Source organism: Akebia trifoliata, chromosome 13 (assembly GCF_017979445.1).
Source record: "Akebia trifoliata isolate Shusen 1 chromosome 13, ASM1797944v1, whole genome shotgun sequence".
Taxonomy (NCBI): domain Eukaryota; kingdom Viridiplantae; phylum Streptophyta; class Magnoliopsida; order Ranunculales; family Lardizabalaceae; genus Akebia; species Akebia trifoliata.
The window spans coordinates 33,110,043-33,135,481 of NC_141387.1; the positions used below are offsets into that span (position 1 = coordinate 33,110,043).

At 37.6% G+C, this 25,439-nt stretch overlaps 1 protein-coding gene and 1 pseudogene across 11 annotated transcripts; one reads left to right on the plus strand and one right to left on the minus strand.

The window, feature by feature from the left end:
* The first annotated feature begins 11,636 nt into the window (after positions 1-11,636).
* Positions 11,637-14,038, plus strand: LOC147388383 (purple acid phosphatase 17-like; annotated as a pseudogene). Its single transcript, XR_015171220.1, has 7 exons — positions 11,637-11,925; positions 12,411-12,568; positions 12,660-12,771; positions 13,008-13,134; positions 13,239-13,367; positions 13,464-13,531; positions 13,645-14,038. The product of XR_015171220.1 is annotated as a purple acid phosphatase 17-like (transcript).
* Positions 14,039-14,531: 493 nt separating this feature from the next.
* On the minus strand, positions 14,532-23,588 carry LOC147388384 (nuclease). 10 transcript variants are annotated; one of them, XM_086420515.1, is made up of 5 exons: positions 23,317-23,588; positions 23,140-23,202; positions 15,916-16,370; positions 15,597-15,822; positions 14,532-15,471 (listed from the first exon to the last, which is right to left on the minus strand). In XM_086420515.1, the coding sequence occupies exons 3-5, from the start codon at positions 16,354-16,356 to the stop codon at positions 14,966-14,968; spliced, it is 1,173 nt and encodes a 390-aa protein (XP_086276641.1). In that variant the 5' UTR covers positions 16,357-16,370; positions 23,140-23,202; positions 23,317-23,588; the 3' UTR covers positions 14,532-14,965. The 10 variants fall into 10 exon arrangements, with proteins under 10 accessions (XP_086276641.1, XP_086276644.1, XP_086276642.1 ...); XM_086420518.1 differs by having other exon boundaries at positions 23,134-23,202; XM_086420516.1 differs by having other exon boundaries at positions 23,140-23,213.
* Between the last annotated feature and the right edge of the window lie 1,851 nt (positions 23,589-25,439).

Sequence of the window (25,439 nt, forward strand, 5' to 3'; positions counted from 1 at the left end):
TTGGACCATAGTCTTGACTTTAGTCTCTACCCGTTGATCGTAGAATAGTTTGGATCATAGTATAGACTAATCATCTCGATTGGGCGGGTCGGTGCCTAACACCTTCCGAAACCCATAATCTGACCCCTTACCCATTTCTCTGATCCGTGGACCGACCCGATCCATTTTTAAGTCATTTATGGTTCCTAGACCTAAACTAGGTGGCGACTCCTTATTCCTTAAAAATTCCCGATTTACCAATCAGACCCCAATTCGTTATTTAGCGAAAAACGGGTCGAGGCGATTTTAGTGGCGACTCCACTGGAGATTTTAGGGTCAAACTTGACCCGATCCAAGACTATCCTTAGGTTGACTTTTACTCGAGTTAACCCAATTGACTCAATGAGACTATTAGATTAGATTAGATTTTGTCCTTTCTTTCATTGGATTGTGATTGGATATAATCAATTATTGTATTCATTGTGATGGGTTTGATGATGGGATGAATGTGGTTTATATGATTGGATATTCGCGAAAACGCCCCGGGTGCACTTTGTCCCTTTGCACACACTCACGAGCATGCATATCCATATTTGCATCATGACATGTCCTTATAAACCCTCGTAGCCGGATCCAAGCTAACCTGGTCTTTCAGGACACAGGGGATGACAATGAACGCTAAAACTTCAGTACAGTACCTTCGGGTATATCAAACTAGAGCACCACGTACTGCTTGACCAAGTAAAACTGGGATAGTATATCGGTGTTTTGGGCTGAAATGACTTAAACTTTGTCCTAACGTAGCCTCAATCATATAGTGAGCTTAGAACTTTGAACTTAAGTTGGTCTCATTAGGCCACGACTTGAATTGACCATGAGTGCTCTCGGGTTGCTCCATTTAATCTAACCAAAAGGTAAGTGGGCGGACCGATCCATACCGTTCAAATTAAACCCGCAATATCGGTCCGACACAATTGGTAAAATGCACCAATCAACTTAAACCAATTAAATCAGTATGCTCAATTGACAAATGGATCTAACCGAACAACATCAAATCGGTTGGATCAATTGGTTTGTAGATTTAAAGACTCAACATAATTCACGCTAAGATGATACAATCAGGAAGTCAAACTAACTAGTCTGACCCAAAGTTCAACCCCAACCAGGGGTAGACCCGTAATTAACCTCTTTCACCCTTGTGGTATTGACAGACTTATAGTGCATTTGGACTCAATGTTTACCACCGGACTTAGGCTAATTTATGAAAAAATTTATCATGTGATTAAGAGTCAAACCTTTAGAGTCAATGGTTAATCTTGGTTTACTCCCAATCAGGTGATAATTGCTCCTAAGCATTCTAAACCACCGTTTGTGTCACTTTGGGTCCGTAAGAAGAGTCGTCTCACCAGAGTACCTTTGTCAAGCCCAAGCAGTCAACACTCTCCACAAGAAGAAACAAGTACAATGGATGAAGCAACACTCCGTCAAATTTTGGACTTCTTTTAAGTGCAAATTATTGCTTCTGTCCAGACACAAATTGAGGCCCTGAAGATTGAAAAGAAAAAAGATAAAGTTATAGAACCTCAAGCCGTGTTTGACCTGGTTGAAGATTTTGGAAATGATCAAGTGCCCATTGACCCTGTATTAGCTCATCAAATAACTCAGGTAGAAACTGGATTGAAGAATATCAAGGACCCTGACGATCTCGCCCTTGGATTAGGGGCAATGACATTATTTCCTACAGTCCGTCTGCTAGAAAAGTTCACAATGCCAGATATGGATAAATTTGATGGGACTGGATGCCCTAGGACTCACTTGAAAATATATGTCGGCATTATGTAGTCTCAGGGTTTGAGTGAAGAACAGATGGCCCAACTTTTTCAGAGAACCCTTATAGGTCCTGCCTTACGCTGGTTAATGTCACTGGACTTGTCTCGGGTAAGAACATGGCACGAATTGATGAAAGAGTTCATTGGTCGATATTCCTTTAACACGGACATTAAACTCATAAGAAGAGATCTAGAAACGATTAAGGGAAAACCTTCACAGAATTCATTGCTTGATAGAGAGCTAAAGTCGCTCAGTTATGGGACCGACCTCAAGAAAAAGAGCAAGTTAAGATCATCCTCAAAAATCTTATTCCCAATTACGCCAAGTACTTGATGCCTCAATACTTGCCTACCTTTCAATCCCTTCTTGAAGCTGGAAATCAAGTCAAGGATGCCTACTCTTCAAGACTCTTTGGCAACTCGTCTGAGTCAAAACCCAAACACTTCAAACCTAATACAAATTCCTTACAAGTGGTCAATACCTCTTTCGCTATAGCTCCTCAAGCCACTCAATCCTTACAAGCCAAGCCGAGGAGACAATTCTCCAATCTTGGAATGTCCCTTAGTGTTGCCTATCAAAAACTGATGAAAAGGAGACTGTTGACACCGTTACAACCTAAGCCGTTGCCTAACCTTCTCCTTTCAAACTTGGACAATGGGCAATTCTGTGAATTCCATCAAATGCTCGGCCATGTTCTTGATAGGTGCATTACCCTCCGTCATGCTATCCAAGACCTTATCGAACAAGGAAAAGTTACCATACCCGCTCCTACCGTGCCTAATGTCAAAACTAACCCTTTGTCTACCTTTCAAAATCAATCCCCTCCTACCTTGAACCTAATATCCATATCCAAACCTGAATCAGTTGACCCAATTTCCTTTATCAGCTTGATTGGTCTTGATAGTGCATCCTTATCATGCCAGAATGTACCCATCTGCCCTGAGACAATGACAGAACAGAAAAGTAAGGACAGTATTAAAGCAATGGGTTATCCAGCATCAAATAAGCTTGAATCAGAACATGAAGGTATGGCAAAAGTGGACGAGCCTGAATCATCCCTCGTGAAGATATCCAAAGTGGCATAGACCCTAGCGCTGTGTCCTTCCACTCAGAATCATATCCCTATTTTGAGTTTTTGCTTAAGTGTCAGTTGCGTCAGTCTTTAAATTCAGTTGGTCAGTTCCATTATGTTAGGATTTATTAATTTTTAACTTTTAGTCAAGTTGGTAGGTCTATGCCTTTTTATTCCAATAAAGTAAAGAAGCTTTTGATTATCATGCATGCAATAGTAATGTGAACATAAAATCTGACACGAGGAATGACTCAGAGCTCACTAATCGAACTTGATAAATATTGGAATAGAAGAGTACACTCGAAAAGTGCAAACTAGTACTACATTATCCTCAAAAGAACATGAGAAAATGATGAACTTACTTAAGAAATTCAGCAGTGTTTTCGCATGATCTCATGAGCATATGTTGAATATGAACACCACTTTACCTTTCATCAGAACGGATTGCACCAAAATAGATCAGGACTTACAGTCGAGAGTGAACTTCAAAGTCAAAGATCGTGTAGTTGAAACCATTGACAAAGGTGCCAATATTTGCAAGAAGGGATCCATCATAAAGGATAAAAGACTTTCTTGGAGTTCTAGAAAAAGTGAACAGTCGAATGCGGAAAACTCAATCATATTCAATTTTACAAAAGAAGATTGAAGGCGATTCATTCTCAAAAAAAGATCTAGCTCCACAAAGAAATCAAGACATCGAGTTCCTAGAAACTTGACCAAATCGAATAGCATTTCACCGAAAGAGGCCTTCTTTGGACGAACAATTTTCTTAGCTAGCCAAAAAAGAAAAATGACCCTCTTTAACCTCTCGCAGCCTCTAAAAAAAAAATCAATAGCCTCTTTTTTTTGGACTACATCGACTAACCTTGGGAGGGAAATTTAGTATGAACTACGTTTTGACCTGATCCCAAGAGAGAAAAAAAGATTTGGAGTACGTAGGCAACCTGAGAAGTTACTTAGGCCCGGTCACAAGAAAAAATAAAATATACATTCTCTTAAGAAAAGTGTCAAAAAAAATATCCCAAAGAAAGGATAATGTCGAACTAGGGGCATTGAAAAAATGAGAATAAAAAAAAATTTGACAAAAAATGCCTAACTAGGGGCATTAGAAAAAAGAGAAATTCAAAAAAATTGACGAAAGAAGAAGAATGTCAAACTAGGGACATTTTGGGAAATTTAGCCATATACCTTTTCTTTCTAAACCATATCCTAAGCCTACTTACTAAGTCCTCCTGAATGTTAATTGATTTGGTTAAGGTCCAAAGAACCAAAGGTTGTCAAGTTGAGTATCCTAGATCATCAAAAAGAAAGAAGTCCGTTAAGTTGAAACACGAAAAGGCGACTTAGGCAAAAGTTAGGGCATAATAAAAAAAAAAAAAGCAAACCTGCTAGGTTGAAAACCTGAAAAGACGACCCAGGCAAAAATCAATGCATCTTCAGAAAAAGAAAAAATAAAGCCCGCTAGATTGAAAACCTAAAGAGACGATCTAGGCAAAAATTAGGGCATCATTAAATGGAAGGGAAGATCCTACCGAGAAGGAAAATTCAGAAGAAAAACTTACACAGAAGCTGGAGAATGTAGAAAATCATTTAAGTCAGAACATTCATTTTTCAGTTGAGAACTCACATTTGACAATGACAATGTTGAAGTCGAAGAAACTCAGAAGCCTTTCTTTTGAACATTACAAGATCTTTAATAGTGTCTGCTAATGGAAAACGTAGAATCATTGACCACTTTGAAGATGAAGATTTTATATTCCAATATTTATCAAAGCCCAGCTCAAGCATTTTTCAAAAAAATATTCGAAAGAAAATGATCAATTCCTTATTGCACATATGATAATCTTAAAAGTCTTGAACATTTAAAGGAATGTCGATCTTTCTATCTATTAGAGTCCGTAGCTTCTCATTCACTGTCCAAATGCAATTCATTCTATCAGTTTCATAGTCAAGTTTCAGATATAAGCCAATCTTGAAACTAGGGGCATTTTTGAGACTAACTTTGATTCCGAAGTTTTCATTCTTGATTCCATGATCAAAAAGTAAAATTTTGTTCAAAAGCTAAAAAATCCGGTGAAGTCCAATGATAATTATGAATCCAGATGCATGATAAGTCAATATAGGCCCAATCTCTCAATCGTTGAGCTCGATAATATCGAATTTTTAATTGATCCAAGCTTGAGAAGCGTGGCTCCATCGAGTTCGAGTCCAAGAAACGAGACTCCAACTTCTTTGAATTGTAAAATAAGTTAATAGGATTGTTTAAGTTCCTGCGAACCCAAGCCCAAGAAGCGTGACTCCAGCAAGTTTGAGTCTGAGAAACGAGACTCTAACCTTTTTTTAATCATAAAATGAATTAATAGGATTGTTTAAGTTCTTGCAAACCTCAGCCCGAGAAGCGTGGCTCCAGCAAGTTCGAGTCCGATAAGCGAGACTCCAACTGTGACAAGATTGTTTAAGTTTCTGTAAACCTTAGCTAGAGTTCGAGAAACGAGACTCCAGCTTTGTTTGAATCATAAAATGAATTAACAGGATTGTTTAAGTTCCTATAAACCTTAGCTAGAGTCCGAGAAACAAGATTCCAGCTTTGTTTGAATCATAGAATGAATTAACAAGATTGTTGAAGTTCATATAAACCTTAGCCAGAGTCCGAGAAACGAGACTCCAGCTTTGTTTGAATCATAGAATGAATTAACAGGATTGTTTAAGTTCCTATAAATCTTAGTCTGAGTCTGAGAAACGAGATTCCAACTAGAATAGGATTGTTTAAGTTCCTACCAACCTCAACCCGAGAAACGTGATTCTAATAAGCTCGAGTCCGATAAGTGAGACTCAAATTTTTTCGAACTCTAAAAAAGAATTTCGATAGGATTTAATGAAGTTCCTACATCACCTGATTTTGATAATGTTATGATTTTAATTATCTTGTTGTTCAGACTTGCCATAATTCAATATCATATGAGTGTTTTCATTGCATATGTGCATTTCAATATGAATCATCACCGTCAGCGAGAGAAGATCTTTAGGACCTGACATTTGTTGTTATTGATGAGGGTTTAATCTCAATGATCCGATAGACTACTACGTAAGCATCAAACCATTGCACACACGTGCACATTTGCATAAGTCAAGGATAATTTTTCAAAATTCGAGGATCTGACAATTTAGTCCAAGGAGAACTTACCTTCAAGGATCTGGACGTCCCAACGAACTACTAAATCAGGCTGCAAAAATGAAATGTCATTGACTTTGGCATTCGGATGTCACACTATCTACCAAAATAGATTTGCCATCTAGTTTGCTTCCACCCTTTGCCAAATAGGGGCATCTGTAGACACCCAATTTTTACATCCACTTGACTTGGCAATCCGTCACCCGGTTGCTGTGGATTCCTAATGATGAGTGCAAAGAACTTGAAAGTTTGAGAGAAGCATCCTTCTAATTCCCTTTTGTCTTTTAATTCTATTCCCTTCTTTCTCCTTGCCATACGACATAGAATTACGCACGCTTAGGATCGCTACACTTTACACCCGTTTTAGCAAGCATGTATGTTTAGGTATGTTACACAGTTTGATAACTTAGATATCTCGCTACGCTAGGAAAATACGACTTTCAAACATAGAAATAATCACGTTGAGACTGAAAGAAACCTCACGTTAAAATTGGTAAAAATCCGCAAAAATCGACAAAATGACGAAAATACCTTTCATAAATTTCGGACCTCCGAAAGACCTTGAAAGTACTTCCATTGCACTTAGAATATAATTTTGAGTCTAACGGGACCCAAATCGACGAAAATGAAGAAATTTAGAAAAAATCATAAAAATGATCGAAATACCCCTCAACCTCCAAATTCAATTTAGAGATCTCAATCTTTAAGAAAATGTAATAAAAATCGAAATCCAGTCAAAAATCCAATCTAAAATAAAAAATAAAATTCAAATTAAAAAATTAAACAATTCAAATAAAAAAAAATCCAAACAATTAAAACTAAAATCAAACAATTAAAATTAAAATCAAATAATTAAAATTAAAATCGAACAATTAAAATTTAATCAAGCAATCAAATTCAATAAAAAATAAATTAAAGATCATTCAACTAATCAAAATCAAATCGACTAACGAATTTCGAATTGATCAATCGATCAAATTAAAACGCAATCAATAAATTAAATCCTATAAAAATAAATTTAAAATTGATCAACCAAAATAAAAAATATCAATTAATCAACCCTTAAGGTTAAACTAAAATTCTACCGAAATCTAATCAACAAATTTAAAATTCGAAGTCAAATTCAATCGAGCAACCAAATAAAATCGAAATCAAACGACCAATTAAAAATCAAATTAAAATTTTTAACTAAACCCAAAAAATTCAAAATTTATCAACTAATAAAACTCAAAATAAAAATAAAAAAAATTAATTAACCAACAAAAACTCAAAATAAAATAATTAACCAATCAATCGACCGACCATAACTCGACAACAAGAGACCACTAACAAACTACGAGTCGTATGGGATCGTCTCACCATCATTCTCCAAAAAGAAATAAAATAAAAATAAAGAAGGGAAAGATGTGTAAGAACAAGGAAAAAAGGAAACAATATTTTCAAAAAATAAACTGAAATAGAAACTTCGTTTCTATTAAAGAGAGCACTTTTTCTTCTTCGGCTGGCTCTCTCTGGACTCTCTCTCTCTCTCAACTCTCTCACTAAACTCCTCTCTTCATCACGTTCATCCCTACTCTCTCTCTTTTTCGTCTACTAATCTTAAGCTCTACAACAACCCCCATCTCCCATTCCTCTCCCTCACGTCCTCTTGGACAACAACCAAAAAGGAAGAAGAAAGGAACCGGGACGAAGAAGAAGAAGAAAAAAACGCCAACGTTCTGCCAGCCCCTCTTCAGTCCATTACCTTCTTCCCCCTCTCTTTTTCGTAGCTGCAATCACCCTCCATTTCTTTTCCCTTGCTGTCCTAAAAACCAGCAACCTCACCGTCCATTACAACCCCCCTTGTTGTCCCATCTTCTTCTCCTTTGCTACCCCAAAAACCAGCAACCTTACCGACCATAACAGTCCCTCCAGCAACCCCCCACCTTACTATCTTTGACGCCCCAACCATGGTCCATTAACAGCCATAGACTCCTTTTATAAGCAGCCCCAAACTCCCTCCATTAGCAGCCTCAACCGTGACCCATTAGTAGCCCCAAATTCCCTCTTTAAATAGCCCCAACCTTGAGCCATTGACAGCCCCAAACTACCTCCATTAACAGCCGCTTTAACAGCACCGTTAACACCCTCTCTTACTATCATCTTTTTTCTAATTTCTCTTGACACATTTTTTTTACAGCAGCAATTTTGTCTTTCTATTGGGCAGCGAGCAAGTCAAGTAATTATGAAGGGATTCCAAGTAGACAAATTCTTGCAAGTAGTAAGTGTATTTAGTTATTTATTTATTTTTTTCTTCTTTTCTCCTTCTCCTTTGATCGTTATTTCATGTGTGGACTTTCTTCATGAGTGTTAATTTGAGCGTTTGCGTGAACCAACTCACTGATTGGTGTGCGTTAGAAGCTTAAAATCGATTTTTTTTTAATATGCACGTGAGTCGACTCATTATTTTTTGTGCACATAGGGATTCAAAATCGATTTTTCTTTTTAATATGGGTGTGAGCCAACTCACTGAGTTTTGTGCATATAGGAGGTTCAAAATCAATTTTTTTTAATATGGGCGTGAGTCAACTCATTGAGTTTTTGTGCATATAGGAGGTTTAAAATCGGATTTTTTATATATTATTATTCACTTGCCATGTGAGTCGACTCATTGATTTTTTGTGTATGTGGGGGTTCAAGGTTGATTCTTTCCATACAATTGGCACGTGGCACTCGTAGCGATCCTTTGTTTTCCTAAATAAAGTGAAAATTGCATACTCATAGTTCTTTTAGAAAATTCATATTTGTGAGTTACCAAATTTGAAAAGTCCATGTTCATAATGTCTATTGTGAAAAAATCCTTGCTCATAACTTTCTGTTTTGGAAAAATTCGTATTCGTGAATTCCTAATTTTTGAATTTATCATATGTTGTAATTTTCTATTTTGGGAAATCATTTTTATAAATTTCTAATTTGGAACTCATTACATTTGAAAATTTCCATTTTGAGAAGTTTATTTTTCCAAGTTTTCAATTCGTGAGCTTCTCATATTTTTCTAAACTCTCAATTTAGGAAATTTCTAATTTCTAATTTAGAAACTCCATGAATTCCCAAATTAGAAATTTCATATTCCCAACTTTTCATTTTAGAAAATTTTTGTAAATTCCTATTTTAGTCGATTTGAAAAATCTTCATATATTTGGATTTGTAATTGAAATGTTGCCATGTGGACTTTGGAGCATAGGTTGGAATTAAGGTTTTTTCAAATATTTTCATTTTTATGCGAAATTCGAGAAATTATATGATATTTGGGGAATATTGGCCTTAAGATTCATTTAGCACATTCGATATAATTTGATGATGATTGGACCATAGTCTTGACTTTAGTCTCTACCCGTTGACCGTAGAATAGTTTGGATCGTAGTAGAGACCGATCATCTCGATCGAGCGGGTTCGGTGCCTAACGCCTTCCGAAACCTGTAATCTGACCCTTACCCATTTCTCTGATCCGTGAACCGACCCGATCCATTTTGAAGTCATTTATGGTTCCTAGACCTAAACTAGGTGGTGACTCCTTATTCCTTAAAAATCCCAGATTTACCAATTGGGCCCCAATTTGCTATTTAACGAAAAACGGGTCGATGCGATTTCAATGATATAACTCCATAGGTCCGGCATCATTATTTTGTCCCTTTTATTAAGGCAATATCAAAAGGTTCAGTCTCCTAGGTTGTCCCTCTTAATGACATAGCACCAAGACATTCGGTCTCATTAATCCGTCCCTAATAATAATTTAACTTTAATAGGTTCAACCACTTAGTCCGACCCCTATTTTGTGAACTCCAATAGGTTCGGCCACTTAGTTCGACTCCCTTTATTACAAATTCTAAAGAGGTTTGGCCTATTTAGGTCAAATCTCTCTAGCAATTGCATAAGCAAGGTAAGCAACAAAGGTATTATTGATGCCCGAAAGAGTTGTAACTACATAACACAATTGAGTCAACTCGAAAATTGAACAACTACCGAGTTAGACTAGTTACACATTTAAGATTACTCCTCATGTAAGTTAAAAGAACCAAGAGGAGTGGGTCTTCAATGTCATCAAAACATCATGGATCTTTATTGTCATAGATGCTAGACAACATGGGTGGAAGGTTACAAATGAATATGTTACCACCATTAAAGAGACTACTCTACTCTATAAATAGAGAGGTCTCTCCCATTTACACCTAGGGCACATGCTTTGGCATTTATTTTAAGTTCTAATTTGAATATTGAAGGTCCTCCGGCCAACACCACATCAATGTCTTTTCAAGTGAATAAGTGACGAAGAAGACGTTCGAAAGAGAAGTCCACTAGAGAAGATAATCCGAGTCTTTATTTATTATGGCACAGAATTTGAGGATCCAAAAATCAATTGGAACACAGATATTGAGGAGTAGGAGATTAAAAAAAATCCCCTACATATATTACCATTTTCATGCTTAGCGAAAATTTTCAACTGATTATAATTTTCAGGTCAAATCTGAGACATCTTGGACTTTGAATGGGGCCTTTATCACTCGATCCATAATTTTCACTTCAAGATCATTTCTAGGGATACACATTTTCTTAGAAATACATTACTCTTAGAAATCCCTAAAATCACAACTGTCATGTTGATGGAGGGCCTCAACCAATGGCTTGAGGCTAGAAGTTGCCCTCTATATTCAATAATTGTTAATATTGCCAACAGAGCATTACCTTGGGATTTCATTCATTTTATGTACGGATGTATTCAAGGAGGTATCCCAAATATTAATGAAAAAGTATGTATGTGAATTAAATATGAAAAGCTACATTTTTCAAAATCAGACTCTACTGGAAAAAAACTTTGAAGTGGGCAAACTGCTTCAAAAGTTTGAAGGAACCCTCTTTGCATTATGTCGTGTGACGTATTCAAGGAGGTATCCCAAATATTATTGAAAAAATATGTATGTAAATTAAATATGAAAAGCCCACTTCAAAATTTTGAAGGAACTCTTTTCACCCCATGGCTTGTGGCGTATTTAAGGAGGTATCCCCAACACTAATGAAAAAATATGTATGTGAATTAAATATGAAAAGCAATGTGTCATATTGTAAAAGATGGTTCCTACAAAATTTTGAAGCGAGCTGGCAGCCTAAAAGTCGGACTTGTATGTACTGTGGTCAAAGTAAGCAAATTGCCATCTCATCCAAACACTAATAATGAATATATAAAAAAGAGAGGATAAATAATTAAGTTTGTGTTTGGTAACACTTTTGAAGTCTGAATGGAGGTGGTCCACTTTTAAAATTCAGACTTTAGAAGTTTTATTTCCGTTTGTTTTGATTCAGATTTTAGAGTTCAGAACCAAAATTTAGAAATTTTGAACTAGCGATAGAGGGATGCTGGATGAAACTTCTGAAGTCTGATTTCTAGTTTAAGCCTTCATATTATCATTCCAACCGAATTCGAGTGGCTTAGAGAGGACTTGTGTGTTGCGCTCCAAGCATCTCTCTCTCTCTCTTTCATCTTTAAAGTTTAAAATTAGTGTGATTAATTTTAACATTTCTACTGATTTCTATCCTATTTTGTTTTAAAAGGAGGGCCTAAGACTACGTTATCCATCATTGTGGAAGATAAAATAATAATTTTTTTTGTATCTCCTGATCTCTTGACTCATATCAGAGCCATGGCTGGTTTCTATAACAATCCATGGCTATGGCTATGGTTCTGAATCTTCTCTTGATTGGCCTGTGTTTCGTCTCTACTTTTGCTAAGCTTCAGAGATTCGAACACCCTGCCAATGGCGATGGGTCGCTTAGCTTTTTGGTCATTGGAGATTGGGGAAGAAGAGGAACCTACAACCAATCTCAAGTTGCTCTTCAGGTATTATACTTATATTATATTGTCATCCCATTCCTATATGATAGATAAGGAAGAAAAACACTTTCCGTTGAGCAACTCCATCCGGTCTTCATCCTTGTTGGAAAATGGTTATACTTACGTGCACAACACCACGTCAAGGCAGTGTCCAAGACAATGGCGTAAGAAGTCAGTTTAGTATTTTTCTCTTAGGAAAGGAAGATAATGAAATTAAAAAAATTTCTTTAGATTTATAGGGAGATTAAATTTTAACCCCTCTTTATACAGGAGGATAAAAAAAGTAGGGTACACTGTTATGTTTTCTGACACGTATTTTGGTCAGACGGGAAAGCAGGCTCAATTGACTAATGGCCTAATTTTAACTTTATTAAATAAGGACCTGTTCCAAAACTACTCTGCCGTTGCCACATCAAAAGATGAGATTAAATGAGATCCAGAAGTATAAATCATTTTGTTTTGTAGTGCTTTTGTTATTTAATAAATGTTCCATGCGAAGAATTGGAGAGAAACTAGACATAAATTTTGTAGTCTCTACTGGCGATAATTTCTACGACAATAAATTGACGTGTGTGAATGATCCAGTTTTTGAGGACTCATTTACCAAAATTTACACCGCTAAGAGCTTGCAAAATCCAATGGTACAGTGGTAAGTCAACCAGTTCAAGGGACAATTTTTATTTTTAAGAATTTATTTATTTTTCCAATGATTAATTATTATTATTATTTTTTTTTTTTAGTTTTGGGGAACCATGACTACAGGGGTGATGTTGAAGCACAATTGAACCCTGTCCTCAGGAAGGAAGCTAGATAGCAGATGGCTTTGCATGAGATCATTTGTTGTTAACGCAGGTGAAAAATACTTCCCCAACAATATGTAGGCCTTACAAACTTTTCGTCATGCTATGCACATTTCATTTTACATAAATATTGAAGCACAGAAGCATGTTAGTGCCATATAAAAGGGAATTTCATTATAGTTTCCCATATAATTCGTGGGGATGAGATGGTCAAGATGCTTTTTATTGATAGATTTCTGACAATGGAGGATCTTAATAATTATGTTTTTCTTTTCTCTATTGTCTTAGAAATTGTGGAGTTTTTCTTCGTAGACTCTACTCCATTTGTAGATATGTATAACACCGACAAGGAACATACTTATGATTGGAGAGGCCTAATTCCCTGAAAGAATTACACATTGCGAATGTTCTAAAGGTACTACTATAGTCTTCCACAACAATTCACAACCAAATGAAGTATAAAAACGGGTGGTTTGATTGATGGTTATTTTTTTAATTAATTAATACTAAACTAAATAGGATGTGGAATCTGCATTGAGGGAATCGACCATGAAGTGGAAGATTGTAATAGGTCGCCACACAATTAGACACACAGGATATCATGGTGACACCAAAGAGCTTGCAAACCAACTTCTTCCAATACTCGAGGTAATTCAATTCTTAAAAATCACCACTCTTTAGAAAGGAAATAACCTATCAAGTTCTCTATAAAAATTAATCAAAACTTAATGAATGAATTCTCAGGCCAATGCTGTTGGTTTTCACATGAACGGGCATTATCATATTCTGGAACACATGAGCAACCCTGAGAGGTAAAATATAATAATTAAGGTTTGGTCAGTCCAATTCCAATGGATCAGGTTTCTTCCTAAATAAGTGAGAAAATTAGATCTCTTTCACTAATGGTGGGTTTTGCAAAATGCAGTCCAATCCAGTTTCTAACAAGCGGAGACAGGCTCAAAGGCATGGAGAGAAGATGTTAAAGGGTTGAATCGGAGTGAACTTCTTCAACAATGGATAAGGCTTCATGTCGGTGCAAATAAATCAGATTGAAGCAGAGATCGTGTTTTACAATGTTTGTGGCACAATATTGCACAAATGGACAGTGTCCAAGCAACTTCCCTCGGCCATATAGAGGATTGATTAAGTATACAAGACACTGTAACACGTATCAGAAATTAGCTTAGCCTTTGAGATTGGTAAATCAAATTTTGATAGTTTTTTGTCATAAGTTTTGCTTCCTTTGGAAGATGTAAAAGTGGCATTTGTTGGTAAAGCGGAGATTGTTAAAATAAAATAATAATAAAACATTTTTTTGCACCCAAATCCAATTGACAAGCTCAGCACTGCTCTTTACAAAAAAAATTAATATTCTCATTCCGCTAAAAGGATGCAGCATCACAATATGTGATTGGTAGTAAAGTTTGTCATCATTGGTTCGAGTTTCATACGTATGATATGGATATGTTGTGCAACAAAGATGACTTTGTCCACATCAAAATATAGATCAGATGTATCTTATCATCATCCCCATCAATTACTGAAATGTCATCAACATCAAATTGATGATCGATTTGTCCACATCAAAATATAGATCAGATGTATCTTATCATCATCCCCATCAATTACTGAAATGTCATCAACATCAAATTGATGATCGATCAAGTACATCATCAAAGATGTTAGGTTTAATAGATAAAGAATTAGATACATAACAGGAATAATTTGGATGTACCTTTGATGTGATTCTCACGAATTTGAATTTTATAAATCCAAGTTATGTTCAATAAAGCATGCATCACACAGATTAAATTATATTATGAAGGTGTAATATCGACTTTCCTCTGTTAAAATTTTAGATTGAGGGTACAAGCTTTCCTTGTTCTTCTTAGAGTGATGATGGATGATATGCATTATTTTCGATTGCCATCAAACAGATTCTACACTACCATAAGCATACACCTTCATCATATTGGTCATGAATAGAAAATGAAAGTAAGTTTCTAATGTCGATAACCTGAATGCCCTCATCTTCATCTTCATCCTCATTATCTTGTAGCAAACACATGATCTTTCTACTTTTCTCCAAAATCTTATTATCTTGTTCTTCAGCCATTCTCAACCCCCCTCCCTAATGTCAACTATATTTAACCCTTGATCTTTCCTACTTCACCAAAAATTTTATCCTGCCCGAGGTTTGGAGGTTAATAAAGAGATCAAAATCATATCTTGCAAAATGACAAAAATTAAGCACTTGATAAACCACGTATATGATCATTCCACATATTGGCTGCGATTGCATCTCGTAGTTCTGAAGCTCCCTCTAGCTCTATCACTTGAAAAGGAATATCTATTGGTTTTGGTTGGGTCTCCACCAGTGCAGCAGCAGCTGGTTGTTCTGTTTCAACCTGTTCTACTTGTAGTTCATCATACATGTTGAAAAACCAGTCGTTCCTGTTCCTATTCTCTTTCCGGATGTAATTATGTATAATACATGTTGCTACAACCAGTTTTACCTGTGTTTGTAATGGGTAGGGAGATGCTGACATCAATATAGGGAAACGCGATCTCCAGACCTTGAAAGTACGCTCAATTGCACTTCGTAACATTGAATGTCTAAGGTTAAATAGCTCTTTGGCATTTTGAGGAGGCTGATGATCAAAGTCACTACTTAACTGGTAATGAACATCATGATAGGGGGCAATGAAACCTGGCATATTTGCATACTCGTTGTCAACGAGATAGTATTTGCCTGTTTTGCATCAAAGAAACTCTCATACATTATTAATCAGAGCTAGCAATGAAATCCCCTAGTAGAACTAGACAGGTTGTGAAGTGAACTACTTACTGCGTAGTACAAGATACATACATACATACCTTCAGGAACATGAAGTTTGTTACGCCTTGTGAGTGCTGCACTCAGTACACGTGAATCTGTTGCTGAGCCTTCCCAGCCGGCAAGAACATATTGAAATTGCATATCAAAGGAGCAGGCTGCCATAACATTTTGTGAAAGAAATCCGTTCCTATTACGAAATGGGCCCTGCTCATCGACACCGACCATTACTGGTATGTGCGTGCCATCTACTACTCCTATGCAATCCTAAGATAAAAGAAATATAAAGTGAGAATTACTTTAACCACAAATGGAAGAGATAGATACATACTAATCGAAGTTAAATCACTACCAGATTACCTTAAAATATGGGTGGAATCTGGGATCATATAGGATTTCTTGGGGGGCATCTGAACTTGGGGGCAGAAAATAATCTAAAGAAAGTGCCATGGTGGCATTCAAAACATGGTTGAAATGGCGACTAATGGTTTCACCAGAATACTGAAATCGCTCTTGAACTGCTCGTGTACGTTGATTGTGCCCAATTGTGAACAAGAATATAGCCAACTGCTCCTCAATCTTAATTCTATTTGTGTGACGTAACAGGCCTTTGGCTTGTAAAATGTCACATAACTTGTAAAAGAGCTGCTTATCCATGCGAAAATTCTCGCAACAATTAGCATTAGGACCATTGAGTACTTCATCAACGAATTTTGTACCATTGAGTGTTGAAATGTGACATGGTTCTTTTGATATGTGATGCTCTGTTGAAACATTGTCTAAATCATCAAAGTCATCCATCACAACAATATCTCCTGCACACACATCATATATAGGTAAGAAAATTACAACTAAGGTAATTGGATCTTGGAAGTCATGATTCCTACTGTTGTGACCATTGACCAACTTATGGGATCAGAAAGCCCTGCCCAAACAAATAACTTTCAACACGACTAGTGAAATGGAACATTAAGATTTCTCTTCCTTAACTCATGGAAATCTTATTGTCTCTCGAAAGGTGGTAAAATGACTCCAATTAAGAACACTCTGGCTAGCATCACTGTGTACTTTCTCTTCCGATTTTCAATTCTAAGGATTATGGAACTGAAGTTGAGCACATTGTTTAAAGACTGCATTTGACACAATAAGGATGGAAAAAAGAAGCTCCATTTGGTTAAGTAGAAAGTTTTAGTCTTCCAAAGAAGCTTAAAGGCCTTGGCGTTCATAATCTAAAATAGGTGAATCGTGCCCCATTGAGAAAGTGGTTGGGGAGGTTAGGATACCACGATTCTCTAGCGCCTTTGGAGGAGAGTTATTAATGTCAAAATTTGGAGAAAGATCTTTGGGCTGGGAGTGGGTCGAGGTTGGTTCTCCAAGTGGTTGTAGAGTTCGGAAAGGCATTCAAAACGTCTTACTACCTTGTGGGACAAAGTGGGTTTTAAAATTGGGCGGTGCTCCAAAGTGAGTTTTTGGGAAGACCATTTGTGAATCATCTCCCCTCAAGGACCAATTTCCAGGTTTGTTTCATTAGAGAAGTAAACTCCAATCTCTATTTTCTCCTCAAGAACTTTGTCTCGATTGAAAAAGCCACCCTACCCTACCCTACCTTGAAAAGATAACGTATTCCTACCAACCCTTATCATTATCTAAAAAATTAGGACTTTCAGACATACATTGTTAAAATGGAACAGACTCGTCTAAGAAAAAAAAATCACGAGATTCAACAACACGAAAACATGATTTGGCAGTACTTCTCAGAACTTTACATTTCACTGTTTCAGTTGAAAAAACCATCCTACTCTACCTTGAAAAGAAATCTATCCCTACCAACCCTCACCATTCACAAAAATATTTGGAATTTCACACCCATATTATTAAAGTGGATGGGAATAACTTAGATAATACTTCCCCACATTCCAACAATAGTAAATATGATTTCAAGTTCTAGTCTTCTAGTAAAGGAAGCAGTACATTACACGCAAGATTTCTACCTCCAGCTGATTTCTTTCCTCTTCGCCAACAAATGACATTTGAAACGAATTGTTTTACCTAGGTTTAGAGAAAGGGCACGCTAAGGCACCCCCTTTATTGCTTTCAACAGGGACCCCTTTCCGAATCTACTTTAGTCTTTTAATTAAGGAACAGGTGCCGGAGTGCTTCCCCTTCCCCAGCATGTCAGTCTGTCTTTATCCGACAAATCCGACTTTATTTGATGCAGTTCGTCCGTCGCCCGGATGGCTCGTCACAGATCTCTATCAGGATCCCGATCTTACTAAGGATCTGCGCCTTCGGTCTCGTTCTTGGCCTCGACCCCAGCAGGGCCCATCTCTGGGCTTCAATCTAGATCTCGATCTATGTCTTGGCCAAGACTTTTCAGAATCAAGGTTGGCACTGGGCTAGCTCTCCCGTTTCCTTGCAATTATGTGACTCAACTCCATTCTTATTTATAATTACTACCTGATGCAGGACGGTGAAGGGAGAAAAGAACATGGAGAATTTAGGAAATTTTGGTTTAGGATTTTGGGTAAGGATTAGAGCAAGGATTAGGGTGACAATTTTTTATATTTTGAAATTACGATTAGGGAAAGGTTAGGGATTAGGATAAGGTTTATAAGATAATGATTAAAGGTAAAGAGAATGGAGAAAGGATTATGGATTGAGGTTTGTAGGTTTCAAGAATCAAGAATCAAGAAGGGGGTTTCAAGAAATCAAGATTCAAGACTTCAAGAAGAAAAGAAAATCAAGAAAAAAAATAAAAGAATGAAAAAAAAAATGGAAAGATGAGCAGATGAGCAGATGATAGAAAAGATAGAACCTTGGAATCACAACAAGGGTTATTGGAATCACACAAAGAATTGTGGATAATACATTACTCCATGAAAGAAACCCATTCTTTATTCATCAAAATTCTTTGTTATCATTATTAAAAAAAAAAAACCCTAATACAACCTATATAAAGAAAATAAATCAAGAATCCTAGTCAAACTAAAATACCAAATAAATAACCTTATTTTCATAACTTTCTCTCTCCTAATTTTCAAACCCTAATAAACCTAAATAAAAGTCAAACTAAAGTTACTAAACTACCCCTAAATACCATGGGCCAATAAAACATCAAAATAAGCCCAAAAAATATGAAAATAAAGCCTTAAAACAAAAATCTTAAGCCGAGGAATCGAATGATTGGTAGGGTCCTATCCTTAAGATTCAGATAAGAACAGGGTTCAAAACCTTTATGCATGTACCTCCGTACAAGTGCTGCGTACAAGTTCCGGCCAGGATGATTGGGAAAGATCAAACCAATTTGAACCGCTCACATCACAGTAGTAGTAGCGTAAAGGTCGTAAGTACTCTTTAAGATTTGATGTTTCCATCAATTCTCCTCGACAGGAAAGATTTCGCCACTGGCAAAATAAAATTGTAGTAATTCTCATCGCCAGTTGCGTTCAACATTACTACACAATCACAAACTCTAGCTCCACTTTCTCTTTCTTACTTTCTTAAAAGAAAGGAAAAAAATCCTCATTTCCGATTAATGTTGATATCCCTATAAATTAATGACTAACTTTTGCAGGAAGTAGGTTTCCATTGATTTATGTACCTCAAATTCAAATCAATCCTATAAAGATGATTTTTGTGATCACCTCGAGATCTTCCTCCTCCCAATTGGATGATAAGCAACTCCTCGAGATCGCCCATGTTCCATGCTCCCTATTCCACACAGCCTCCGATGCCTAAGTCAATTCCAGATAAAATTCAGCAAAATTTTAATATTAGAAAATTGCGCACCTTTAGTGTGGGGGTCTTTTATTTATAGAGAGGGAATTGTTATTTTGCACGTTTCCAACCTTATCTCCTTCTATTTTGGGATAAAGATCATATGGGATCATTTTTCCAAGAATCAAATCTAATTCAATCACTCTAATCCTGAAATCCTAGGGATCAGAGCCCTTTTCATTTACAGATCACTATTTTCCCGAGCATAATCCGAGCAACACCAAAGAACGGGGGGATCGAAAGATCTCCCCCTTGCATGTTGTCACCTCTGATGACACGTGTCGTTGCCTCATAGGTTGGAGAAATTATCCCTCCACAATGCCCCTTCTCGAAAAGTCGGAGTATCCTAACCTTCTAAGTACCTGTTCTACCGTACCCTTATGCTAGGAATTTCTGACCTTCAATCATTGAAACGACACGAGTTAGGTCGGTTGCGCGTTCCCAATGCGCACATTAAATAGCTGTTCCACTTGTCTTGCCCTGATTGGTCTGCAACCTTGAGCCATCGCTTATTTATAAGAACCCACTTAATGCCCTCGTTTGACCTCCTAAATGATCGATTTCTTCCACGTGACACTACCCTATTGGCTTGACTTGGGGCGTGTGGCATTTGGTTTCCTTGTTTTTGGGGTGCAATGATGGCAGAGACAGCCCATCATGTGCCCATCGTTCTAGGTGATCTTGGCCATAAGATGGATCACACATCTTGAGGATGCTTCCCTTATAAATACCCTTCCTCCCTCTCTCATTCTCACTTTATACATTTCCCTGTCAAAGTGTTGTTTTTTCCTCTTTTCTGTTTTGTTCTCAAGAACTCCAGCTCCTTCTCTGTTTGATTTTCCGGCCAAAGCTCCGTCCACTTCTTCGCCTCTTCTTTATCTCAGGTACCCCTTCTCCCTTTCCCTTTTTTTCTTTTTAGCCTCTGTTTGCCATTTTTTGTTCCTATCGTTTTTCCTCTGTTTTCCCCTTTATTTAGCTTTTTTTCTTTTGCTGAACTCCTTTCAAAACCCTAAACACATGAGTAAAAAGCCTTATACCCTTGCAAGGCCCTTAATGGAGAACTTCCGAACCATGTTCTCCATTCTGAAGTTCGTAGCCTTGGAATGGTGTGAAGCACCCGTTCCTGAAGAGACCAAGGAAAAGGACACCACAGTCGTCCTCTGAGGTCAGTTCAGAGCTGGGCTCAAAATACCCCCTCCCCTTTGACCAGGAAGTTCTCAACTTCTACCATAAAGCTCATTGGTAGAGTTGATGAACTATCGACTCCCCACAAATAAGAAGCTTGGTCTGGTGGACATCTAAGCACAATACAAACTCGCCAATGCCCCCAAGAGGCCAAGGTTCTACTACATGCTGACAAGGTAGGGTTGGGAGACACTGTTCCAACTCCCTGAGACTGACAATGAGTGGTTTCTCTACCTTGTTAGACTCTCAGGCTCTTGGGAGTACACCGAGGGGCAGTCCAGTCCTGCCTTGAAGAACTATTATATCAATTGGATGGGTAAGTTCCCTTTTTATTTTTACAATCTAACCGTTCTTTCTTATGACTTTTTAACTTGAATTGATCATCTCCTATCGACCTTTACAGATATCGAAGACAAGAACCCACCCAGGGCTCCCGTCCTTGAGTCCACTCTCAAGGACAAAGAGTTCAGGCAGAAGCTAACCAACCTCAGGTCTTCTTTTGACACCAAATCCAAGGACAAAGAGTTCAGGGAAAGTCCCTCTCGACCCCGCCAGACTACCATATTTTCTTCCACCCCTTCTTCTATCAACCTCAGGTCTTCTTTTGACACCAAATCCAAGGAAGATGAGCTCTCAACTTGTTACCAAGAAGCTTTCTACTTGGAAGCATCTCGTTGGCTTTCCTGAGCCTGCCCCCGCCCCTCTAACTGTCCTACCCCCAGCCGATCCTTCTTCCAACCTTGCCCCCTCCCGAACTATCTCCCAATCTGGGAGCAGTGAACTGGTTGACCAGGTCACCCAAATCGGCTCTGAACAGTAGAGGAAAAAGCATAAGAGAAACTTTACTTTAAGGGATCAGGACGTTACCCTGATCCCTTCTGATATGGCCCATAGGGCCAGGGGCCCTCTTGCTCAGGGGGCTCATCTGAAAGAGAAGGTCCTTCTAGTGAGGATCCCTTGGGGGACTTTGGTGTTGTCCGGCCCCAAGGTAGCCAGGGAGCTCATTGAGGGGTGCCTTCTCTCCTCAAATAAGGTCTCCAACCTTCTAGAGGACCCTGTGTCCATCAACGACCTTTGCGACCACCTAGCCTAGGTACTTCCCTTACCTGTCCTCTTTTTCATTTCCGTATTTTCCTTTTTGTCCTTTTCTAACTTGGTATCATTATGCTTTGCAGGTGCAGCATGACATCTTTGCCCTGGTTTGGGGGTGATCGAATGCCTTCCGAAACTCTCATTCCTCGTGCTCCTCATTGGAGGCAAAGATGAAAGAGGCGGCTGACCTCAAGGGTCAGGTCGAGATCCTCCAAGGGTATCTACAGAACAGCAATGATCAGTTGGCCCAAACAACCCTGCCCTACAAGGGTCGGCTAGAGAGGCAAAAGGAGAAGGACGTGGAGAAAGCGGAAGAGTTGAAGAAGTTGAAAGCTGGCCTCCAGCAGGAGCTTAATGCCAACATTAAGGAATGGGAGGATGCTCTGAACAAGGAGCGTGCTCCCACTACTCAGTTGGAAGCTACCCCACTGGAGCTCAGGGTGAGTAAGGCTCTTGTCTTGGTCCTATCCCCAAAGGACCCCTATGCCGCGTCTGGTCCAACCGTTGCTAGTGCTGACTTGACCCCTTTTAACCCCTCCAATGTAACCTCCCGACAAGGGATTGATTTGCCTGTTGACCCTTTGGAGGTCTAGGCTTAGTAATTTTCCTTTTTGTTAATGAAAAGTATCTTTCTTTTTCCCTCATTATCTTATACTTGCAATGTTTTCCGTTCTTGTATTTAAGTTGTACTTCTAATGTTTCCGACCACCAACACTTAAGACTATTTTTTGCCTTCCCCTTTCTTGGGACTCCGTCCTGTGAGACACAAGTCAAGGCCTTACCCTATTGTGTACGGGTCGACTACCACGACTAGCAGACCTTTTTACTTACCGAGGCTTCGCAATTTGTTCCACCTTACTAAATAAGGCTTGGTTCCCTTGATAAACCGACCTCTATAACTTAGAAATTATTTTTGACTTATTTTACTATATAAAATGAAGGTCGGTCCCAAGGCAAACCGACCCTTTGGCCTTAGAAAGTTCTATCTTCTATCTTCACTCACCTCATAGAATGACCTTCGGTTCCTTATCAAACCAACCTTATTACCTTAGAAAATTTTAGCTTCACTCACCTCATAGAGTGATGCTCGGTTCCCTATTGAACCGACCTTGTTACTTTAGAGAACTTCAGCTTCACTCACCTCATAGAGTGAAGCTCAGTTCCATATTGAACCGACCCTTTCACCTTAGATAGATTTTTTGCTTCACTCACCTTGTAGAGTGAAGCTCGGTTCCCAGTCGAACCAACCATTTTTACTTAGACAATTTTAGCTTCACTCACCCCATAGAATGTAGCTGAGTTCCCTGACAAGCCGACCTTATTGCCTTAGAAAATTTTGGCTTCACTCACATCATAGAGTGAAGCTCGGTTCATCATTATGACGAAGTCTTTTAATTAACATTCCCAAACATAAAACTCAATAAATACCATATTTTAAACCTAACATAAATCAGTAAATGCCCTGTCTTAAACCTAACATGTATCAACTAAAAATATGAAGTAAGATTAGGGTTCTAAAATTACCTATACCTGAGAAAAGATGATCCAGATCAGTGATTGAGGTGGAAATGCTCCAAATCAATGGAAGATAACCTATTTTAGAGCTAACAAAAATCAATAAAATACCCATTTTAATTCCCTATTTTAAACCTAACCTAAATCAATTAAAAATGTCAAGCAAGAATTGGGTTCTAAAATTACCTATACCTGAGAAACGATGCTCCAGATCAATGATTGAGGTGGAAATGCTCTAAATCAGTGATTGAGGTGGAAACATAGCAAGTTGGGTTCAAATCGAAGAGAATTAGGGTTGAAAACGATTAGCGTTCTCACCATTTGTCAAACGAGGAGGTCTGTAAATCAATGAGGGTTGAAGGCGATGAAATTGCGATGGGATTGCACTTATTTGAGTTCGAATCCATCGATGATTGAGGACGATGGGAGTTGAGAACGACGGGGGTTATCACCACTGATTGAGGATGATTGAAGAGGGTTCTAACCATGGTTTTTAAACTCGGTATCGTGTCTCGTCTCGTTCAGCTCCGATACCGAGTTGACTCGGACGATACGTCTCGTCTCGCTCGAGTTGACTTGGACGACATTGATACAATGGTTTTTAACTATTTAAAAAATCTGAAAAAAATTCAAAAATGATTACTATTAAAAAATATAAAATTAAAAAAATTCGATTTGGGGGTGAAAGAATAGAGGGTCCCGTTTAACTCGTGAGTTAATAATTTTCTGTGATATCTCGTTTGTATCGCCAGAGATATTGGAAAATATCGTCCGAGATGACTTGTTTTATCTCATGATATGCAATCATCACAAAATACTTTGTGAGTTGGTCTCATTCGGCTCCGATACCAAGTTAACTCAAGCGATACATCTCGGTCTCGGACGAGTTTAAAAACCATGGTTCTAACTCACAAAATCGAAAAGATCGAAAATGATTGAAGAAGATGAGATTTCGTTAGGGTTCTTACTCACCAGAAGAGGGTTCTTTTTTTTTTTGGGTTTAGGTTCTGTAGATCGAGAATTTAGATCCAAAATAGAAAACAACGAAGAGGGTCGTTACAAAACTTTGTTTTAGAGGGTAGCCTTATAATCGTAGATCATGGTTTTTAAACTCGGTTTCCCATCTCGTCTCGTTCAACTCAATACCGAGTTGACTCAAACGATACGTCTCGTCTCGCTTGAATTGCCTTGTTCGACATTGAGACAATGGTTTTTAACCATTTAAAAAATCTAAAAAATTCTGAAATGATTCCTATTAAAAAATGAAGCCAAAAAAATATAAAAAATTATAATATACCTATCAAAATAAATAAATTAAATATTTACATTGTTATGCATATTTAATTTTCATTGCACAAGTGCACTAAACTTACCATAAAAAATATCAAAGCACTACCATCAAATAATTTATGCTAAACACCGATTCATTTGAATTTTTTCAAAATATCACAAAGAAAGAAGATGAAACTTACTTGATTTAGAGGAAGATGAAGTAAATCCTCTTCAATTTCATTTTGAATCAGATGAAGAAGATAAAGTCTTATTTTTTTTTATTTACTTGGTTGAGAAAATGAAGAAAAATCGATTTGAGTGAAAGAATATAGGGTTGAGGACTTTTAACTCGTTTGTCTCGTTTAACTCGGACGAGATTTTGAAAATCTTGTCTGATACATATCATTTAACTCGCGATTTATTCATTGTTGTGAGGTCTCATTTGTCTCAGACGAGATATTGGAAAATCTCGTCTAAAATGTCTCGCTTATCTCACAATACGTGGTCGTCTCAAATAACTTTATGAGTTGGTCTCGTTCAGCCGTGATACCAAGTTAACTTGGGCGATACATCTCGGTCTCGGTTTAGGATGAGTTTAAAAACCATGACGTAGATTCACGTACATAAGGGTATTTGAGTCATTTTATTATCTCTATTAGCATAAACTTGTTTTTCATAATGGTTTGACCAAGTCAATGAAAATCAAAGGGGCGGACCTCATCTTGCATTTCAAGAGGGTATTACTAATTTCATTAATTTTATAGGGGGTGAGAATAAATTTCCAAAAAAAAAGCTTACCAAATTTGACTTCTAATGAGAAGTCCAATGGTTATATACTATCGAATACTGAAAATAGAAAGAATTGACCATCAACATCATCAAAGTTAGGGTTAACTGATGGTAAATTGGGGTCATAATCAAACTATTCAATGGCCCATATTCTCTTTTGATATGAAAATTTAAAAGAGCAAGAAAATTGTTAGCTTTTTAAAGGGCATTTTGGAAATAACCCCTTATAAAATGGGTGATATTAGGTTTACCTC